This window comes from Coffea arabica, chromosome 2c (assembly GCF_036785885.1).
Source record: "Coffea arabica cultivar ET-39 chromosome 2c, Coffea Arabica ET-39 HiFi, whole genome shotgun sequence".
Taxonomy (NCBI): domain Eukaryota; kingdom Viridiplantae; phylum Streptophyta; class Magnoliopsida; order Gentianales; family Rubiaceae; genus Coffea; species Coffea arabica.
Window position 1 is genome coordinate 50105491 of NC_092312.1, and position 8602 is coordinate 50114092.

General features: G+C 41.2%; 1 protein-coding gene across 1 annotated transcript; it reads right to left on the bottom strand.

The window, feature by feature from the left end:
* Positions 1-2206: 2206 nt before the first annotated feature.
* LOC140035683 (uncharacterized) lies at positions 2207-8278 on the bottom strand. The gene is made up of 3 exons (XM_072077007.1): positions 7419-8278; positions 6671-7145; positions 2207-2275 (listed from the first exon to the last, which is right to left on the bottom strand). Exons 1-3 carry the CDS (start codon positions 8276-8278, stop codon positions 2207-2209), a joined length of 1404 nt encoding a protein of 467 aa, XP_071933108.1.
* Positions 8279-8602: the final 324 nt, after the last annotated feature.

The window sequence follows — 8602 nt, forward strand, 5'->3', positions numbered from 1 at the left end:
CTCTCCCTTGCTCAAGCTTGCGACTAGAATGGAGGAAGTTTGATTCTCAGACTACACCAGCTCACGGATGGAAGAAAGGATAACAACAGGTCTTTCTCTCTATTTTTTTAGCTTACGGACATTAGCTTACGGACAGAAAGGAAAAGGAATGGAAGCTCGGCTCTCTCTTGCACTCCACTCGCAACTCACGGCAGAAAAGAAAAATGGAAGTATGATATTGGGGTCAATTGGAAATGGTATAGCGTAGTGGGATGTATATATTGAGGTATTGGGAGTGGAGTGGAGTCGGCAATAACAATGAAAAATGCTAGGTTGAGAAGTGGAAATGGAACCGGCAGAAATAGAATTGTGATTTTTTTTTATTTTTTCTTTTTTTTTTCTTTTTGAAATTAATTGAATAAAACTGATAATAAAAATAGATAACAAACAACAAAAACAACAAAAAAAGTAATTTAATTAACATTGGGTAGAAACTAAATAAACTAGAATCAACAAAACACAATTTTCCATTTTTCATCAATTTCCTCTTTTTTTTTTCACAAATTTTACGTTAAAACTTAAAACTAAAACTAAAACTAAAACGTGAACAAAATTAATATGACAAATAATTAGCAAATAAAAGATAAATAAAAAGGTAACAACTAAAATGCAGACAATCTAAAACCAAATCATGAATTAGATGCAACATACAAATTATTTAAAACTTTGGTGTCTACAGTTTGCCCCTCTTTGTTTGAGTTTTGAAAAAACTTGAGACAAAGAAGTAGACACCAAATACTTACCTGTGTTATTCGGCTGCAAAATGATTTGAACGGACAGGAATTCTAAAAACGGGACTGACCCGAACATGAAACTAAACGGGACTGACCCAAATAAAAATTTAAAAACGGGACTGACCCGAACCGGAATTTAAAACGGGATTGGCCCGAACAGGAATTTAAAACGGGACTGACCCAAACAGGAATTTAAAACGGGACTGGCCCGAACAGGAATTTAAAACGGGACTGGCCCGAACAGGAATTTAAAACGGGACTGACCCGAACAGGAATTTAAAACTGGCCCGAACAGGAAATTTAAAACGGGATTGGAAATTAAAACGGGACTGACCCGAACAAGAATTGAAAAACGGGACTGACCCGAACAGAAATTTAAAACGGGACTGACCCGAACAGAATTTAAACGGGACTGACCCGAACAAGAATTTAAAATGGAACTGCATTAGGGAAGTTTAAACAATGAATTGAGTTTTTTTTTTTGTTTTTTTTTTTTTTACCTGAGAAGTTCAACTTTTGTACCAAGAGGGAAATTTGGATCTTTGTGACTGAAGTGATAGCTGATGTTGTTTCTTATGATCGAGTTTTGCAAATAACATCGATCCTTGCTTACTGGGAAGCTTTGCCTGTCATTGATTTAGGTGCCAAAAAGAGCGGCTGCTTTTGTTTGTAAATGCAACATTCCTGCAAGAAAAGAAGAAATAATGGACTTGCCACCATTATTTGATCCGGTTTGCCTTGAGAATCGTGTAAACATGAGTCTTGTGATGCTTTTACCTCTTTTCTGATGCGTCTGCCTTAATCGAACTCGTAATTTGGAACCCTTTTCAATTTCTGAAGCTGTATTTACCACGTCACCGAATCTATGTAGCAGTTCTGTCGCTCTTCACCCACTTTAATAGATGATGGAATCCCCTATCCTTGCACAAACCTTAGGGTTTATCATCCATTCGAATCCAATAGTGAAAGAATGATGCATGAAAAATTTGTAAAAATCAATGATATATGCAAGATGATTTCCTATGTCAGGCAAAGATGAGCATGCAAAAGAATGTAGACAATCATAAGCAGTCATACACAAATAAGAGGTTTATAAAGATACATTTTGCAAAAGAATATTTGTAAAGAACAATACAAGTTTAGCCAACGAATATCATATTCAAGACTTCAGATATTTTCTCTTCGGAATCCGACACTGGCAAAAGTATCACAAATATGAGGAACAACCTAAATGAACCAGGTCACCAGCTGTTCCTTCTTTAGCTCGACTGTTGAGAAAACCTACCTTGGCGCCCTTTCGGGTTTTCACCAAGGTTGCCCCCACCCTTTTGTTTTCGTTTGTTTTTTTTTTTTTTTCTTTTCGAGGCGCCCTTTCGGGTTTTCACCTAAAGAACAATGAAAAATCTCGACCATGATCGACTCAGAAATATGAGTTAAAGATTGCTGGTATCAGTAAAATGTACTTCCCTTATAAGATTAGGCGAAGACATTACGGACATCACCTGCCAGTTGATTAACAAATTTTCTAATAGAAATGCAGCAAGTGACGAAAGCCAAGACTTTGGGCTTTGTAATGAGGTCCGGTGGGGTGCTTTGAAAAAAGTTGAAGGTTGAAAGCAGATTTGATACGAGGGGTGGAATAACTTGAGATTGCACTATCTGAAAACAACTCCAAAACTGAGGAAAATTTGCCCCAGTTTGATAAGCTTTTTTCTCTTTTTGCATTTTTCATTGCATTTTCCTCACTTTTGCATTTTTCTTTGAAAACTAAATTTGCCCTAGTGTAGGGTTTTTTTTTTTTTTTTAAATACATTTGCCCCAGTGTGGGGTTTGCAATTCTCAAGGGTTATCAAACAAAATTTGTCAATTCTGATGGCTCAAAGGGGACAAGTAGAGATAAAATGTTTTTAGTGTAAAAGAAGATGGCCTGACTTGCATTTCGCCATTTGCATGAGTTTCTTAAAGAAAATTTGCATTATCAAATGAAAAACTTTTTGCACATATCTGAGTTGATGGGTTGAGGGAATGTCCGTCCATCCATTTCAGCCAAAATAAGAGCTCCGCCAGGTAATACCTTTTGGACAATGAACGGCCCTTGCCAATTTGGAGCAAATTTGCCTTTAGCTTCATCTTGCATTGACAAAATCCGCTTCAGTACCTTATCACCTTCTTCAAATGCCCGCCGATGGACCTTTTTGTTGTAAGCCCGGGCCACACATTTCTGATAGCACTGACCATGACAGATAGCATTGAATCGCTTTTCATCGATCAAAGTCAATTGCTCATGGCGTTGCTTGATCCAATCGGCCTCCTCCAATTTAGCTTCCATAAGGATTCGTAGCGACGGAATTTCAACCTCAGCTGGTAATACAGCTTCCATCCCATGCATAAGTGAATATGGCGTTGCCCCAGTCGATGTCCGAATAGAAGTCCGGTACGCCATCAATGCATAAGGCAACTTTTCATGCCAATCGCGATGCTTTGCTGTCATTTTGCGAATAATTTTCTTCAGATTCTTATTTGCGGCTTCTACAGCTCCATTCATCTGAGGCCTATAAATGGCAGAGTTGCGGTGTTTGATTTTGAACTGCTCACATAGTCCATCTACCATGTCATTGTTCAGATTCTTGGCATTGTCCGTGATAAGCGTCTCGGGTACTCCAAAGCGACAGATGATGTGATCTCTCAAGAAATTGGCCACTACCTTCTTCGTGACATGTTTGAATGACTCCGCTTCAACCCATTTGGTAAAGTACTCGATCGCCACCAATATAAATCGATGTCCATTTGAAGCAGGAGGATCGATTGTACCAATCACGTCCATACCCCACATTGAACAGGGCCATGGGACGGTCATGCTATGCAATTCAGTGGGTGGAGCGCGTATAATGTCACCGTGCATTTGGCATTTTATACATCTCCGGACAAAGTCTATACAATCATGCTCCATAGTAAGCCAGAAGTATCCGGTTCTCATGATTTTCTTCGCTAGCAAATGGCCATTCATATGAGGTCCACAAACGCCACTATGCACCTCTTTCATCATGTATTGAGCTTCGCCTTCATCAATGCACCTTAAAAGGTTCAAATCCGAGGTTCTTTTGTACAACACTTCACCATTTAAGAAATATTTTGAAGCCATTCTACGCAGAAAATTCTTGTCTTTTGTACCAGCATGCAGAGGGTAAGACCCAGTTTTAAGAAACTCTTTAAGATCATTAAACCAAGGAATAGTATCCGAGGACTCGTCTGCAACCCAGCAGTGGGCAGGCTTATCTTGAAGTTGAATCGGAATTGGCTCGATCCTCAATTCATCTGGATATTGTATCATAGAAGCTAAAGTGGCCAAAGCATCGGCAAATGCGTTCCTGGCTCTCGGGAGATGTCTAAACTCCAAATTTTGAAACTGCTTGGCCAAAGTGAGCAGACTACAATGGTAGGGTAGAATTTTCGAATCTTTGGTTATCCACTGTTTCAAGGTTTGATGCACGAGCAAATCTGAATCACTGAAAGCTATCAACTCTTTGATTTCCATTTCCAACGCCATTTTGAGACCAAAAATGCAGGCTTCATATTCAGCCATGTTATTCGTGCAAGCGAATTGCAATTTGGCAGCGGCAGGGTAGTGCTTCCCTTCAGGTGACACCAAAACAGCTCCAATTCCGGCTCCGAGAGAATTCGAAGCTCCATCGAAGAAAAGCCTCCATTCAGGGCTTTGCTCACCTATATCATCTGTAGCGCCTACGAATAAAACTTTCTCATCAGGGAAATAGGTATGAAGTGGTTGATAATCATCATCCCTTGGATTTTCTGCCAAATGATCAGCTATAGCTTGCCCCTTGACCGCCTTTTGTGAAGTGAAAATAATGTCGAACTCTGATAGAATTATCTGCCATTTGGCCAGGCGTCCGGTTAACATCGGCTTCTCCAAAAGATACTTCAAAGGATCAGATCGGGAAATAAGATAAGTGGTATGGCTCAACAAATAGTGTCTCAACTTTTGAGCCGCCCAGGCCAATGCACAACAGCTTTTCTCAATGAATGAATAATTAGCCTCGTACTGCGTGAACTTCTTGCTTAGATAGTAAATGGCTTGTTCTTTCCTTCCAGAGTCATCGTGCTGACCTAGAACACACCCTACTGCTCCATCGAGTACAGATAAATACATAATCAAGGGTCGGCCCGATTTGGGCGGCACTAAGACTGGTGGATGCAACAAATAATCTTTAATCTTGTCAAAAGCCTACTGGCATTCCTCATTCCAATACAACGACACATTCTTTCTCAATAATTTGAACAACGGCTCGCATGTGGCAGTTAGTTGGCCGATGAACCTCCTAATGAAATTGATCTTCCCTAAGAAGATTTTCACGTCCTTCTGAGTTTTCGGCACTGGCATATCTCGAATTGCTTTGATTTTCGCCGGATCTATTTCTATGCCCTTCTTGCTAACAATGAATCCCAACAGCTTACCCGCAGGTGCTCCAAAGGCGCATTTCGCAGGATTTAACTTCAAATTGTACTTCCGCAATCTTTCGAATAACTTCTTCAAATCAACCAAATGGTCATCTGCCCTCTTAGACTTGATTATGATGTCATCCACGTAGACCTCCATCTCCCGGTGGATCATATCATGAAATAGGGTCGTCATGGTCCTCTGATACATTGCTCCAGCATTCTTTAAACCGAAAGGCATGACTCGGTAGCAAAAGGTACCCCAAGGGGTAATGAAAGCAGTCTTCTCCCTATCCTCCTCTGCCATCAAAATTTGGTGGTAGCCAGCAAAACAATCGCAAAAGGATTCAATCTCATGTCCCGCAGTATTGTCTAAGAGAATGTGAATATTTGGTAGAGGGAAATCATCTTTAGGACTGGCTTTATTAAGGTCTCTATAGTCAACACAAACTCTTACCTCTCCACTCTTTTTTGGAACAGGGACTGGATTTGAAAGCCAAATTGGGTAATGGGAAACAATGATAATGTTGGTTTTGAGCTGTTTTTCAATTTGCTCTTTTATTTTGAGACTTATATCTGGTTTGAATTTTCTGGGTTTTTGTTTTACGGGTGGAAAAGAAGGGTCTGTGGGTAACCTATGCACCACCACATCAGTTGAAATGCCAGTCATATCATCATAGGACCACGCAAATACATCCTGGAACATGATCAAGAATTCAAGCATCTCCTTTTTCTGCCTTTCATTCAAATGAATACTAATTTGCACCTCCTTAACCTCATCCTCAGTGCCAATGTTAACCTTTTCTGTTTCTTCCAGGTTCGGTTTTGGTTTTTCCTCATATTGTTCAAAGTCCTTTGCAAAAGAATCGAATACTTCCTCATTATCACTCTCGCTTTGGAGTTCGGATTCACAGACCTCCAAGTCGTGAGTGATATAGAGATTGCCATTATCGTATTCCAGAACTGTGATATCCAAAGGGTCAAATAATTTTATTTTTGGCCATCTGAAAGAATTAACGAATGTGGGATAATAAGCAAATAAGCATACAACAAACAAATGAACAAGCAATATGAATATAAACAAGCGAATAACAACACAACATGACAAGAACAACTTGTGCATTTCATAAAACCTTTGATTGAAAGCAAATTGAAATGAAAATTTAACAATATTTACATGCGCAAAAGTAAAATTGTTTTCATTGGATATTTACAGATGCAAAAATATTTTCATGAATTCATATGAATGATAAACCCCTTTCAGTTTACCGAAACTCCTTTCGAATGGGCAGAAACTCGGCTGTCCAATTGGAAATTGATCCTTCGGGGATGTCAGGAAATTCAGCTTCGCCTGGAACACTATCTTCAAATGTTGCCCCAACGAACAATTGGGCCAAACTAGCTTCAATTTCATCAACTGGGTTAATTTCTGACATGATCACCTCGGCTGGTCGTGGGAAAGTATAATGCAGTGGTCGAATGTCAAGAGCCCCTTGCCTTCCTTCTTTCTCCGCTCTCTTGCGTTCCTTCATCTCTCTGATGTCCTTGGCAGTCGGTCGAAAGCCTAAACCAAACGAATCCTTTTTCTCAATAATCTCCACTGGCTTCAAAATTCCTTGAAGATCTCGTCCCAGCCCTTTGTCAAATACATAGCCTCCACGGACCATTTCTTTGGCCATCATGACACTGGCCTTTGGTAAAGCTCGCTCCTCGTTTGTGATCCAACTTACAGAGACGATATCAGCCGTGCTATGAGGAGTCATGGTGACATTGCGGCTTTCATCCTCTTTTGACCCAGAATCGGTGATTACAAGGCAATCCTCTTCGGCAAATATAGTGATCAGCTTGTCATTTACTACAAACTTCAGCAACTGATGCAATGAAGACGGCACGGCTCCGGACTTATGAATCCACGGCCTTCCAAGCAAAACGTTGTAAACACTAGGAAAGTGCATGACTTGGCAGGTTATTTGAAATTGTGCGGGTCCCATCTCGACCACTAAGTCTACTTCTCCTATTGGCTCTCTTTGCGCTCCATCAAAACCTCGGACTATGGTCCCTGAAGGCCTCAGTTTGACGTCTTGCAATCCTAGCTTTTCCAAGGTGCTCCAGGGACATATATTAAGAGCGGATCCATTGTCAATCAATACCTTCGGCAGCATTTTTCCGTTGCACCTCACAACTACGTACAGGGCCTTGTTATGTCCAATGCCTTTCGCCGGCAATTCCTCGTCAGAGAAAGTGATTTGTTTGGTGAATAATACGTTCCCAACCACGTGTGAGAAATTATCAACAGAAATGTCTCTAGGAATTTGAGCTTTAGTCAGTACTTCGAGCAATGCATCCCTATGCACATCTGATGAAAAAAGTAGATCCAACATGGATATTTGAGCGGGCAACTTGCTAAGCTTCTCGATCACATTGTATTCGCTTCTTTGGAGCCTCTTAAGGAAATCTAAGGCTTCTCTCTTGGTAATTGTTGGTTTGGCGGGTGGCTCAGAGTTATTTGCTTGAATCGGAATGGTTGCTTCAAACGGGCTTGCAATTTTCCCCGATCTTGTGACCACTGATACTTCCTTCTTTGCAATTGACTTTTCCCCAATCTGTACGTCAGGTTCATCATAGTTCCATGGCACTCGTTGCAGGCTTAAAACAGGCTCTTGCTTCGGGAATTCAATAAACACCGGCTCCAAAGCCTCACTTTCGGCTGGCGTGAGATCCAAAACAAAGGGTTTTTCATCCTCTTCAAATGGCAATTCTATAACGAAGGGTTGGTCTGTGACCCCAAACACTTCAACTTCCCTTGCCAATTCTCTGGCTGGTTCCATATACTCCGTATCGTCCAGAATCACCCCAATGATATTGGCATGTTCCGGTAAAGGGTTCCTATTTACGTTCGGCCCTTGCGCCTCCCTTTTCCGGATTACAATCTCCCCGGCTTCAACCATATCTTGGATTTTATGCTTAAGCGCCTTGCAATCAAAGGTGGCATGTCCGAGGGCCCCAGAATGATAAGCACAAATAGCTTGTGGATTATACCACGCGGGCATGCCGTATGGGTAGGTAGGAGGGGGTACTGTACCAATTTTCCCGGCGGCCTTCAACTGGTCATACAATTGGTCCAGAGGCCTGCCTAAATTGGTGAATGTACGGCTAGGTGGTCGGTTGTAAGGTTCAGGAGGTTGAGGATGGTTGTAAACAGGTCTATTTGGTGGAGGAAATCTTGGGTTATATGGAGGGCGAGGTCGGTTTTGGGGTGGATTTGGTTGGGAAATTTGAAAAGGGGCTGAAGGTGGGTTAGGATAGCTTGGGCGAGGTCGAGGGTGGTGGATGTTGGTAGTATATACAGGATGCGGATTTGAGTAGTAAGGGTA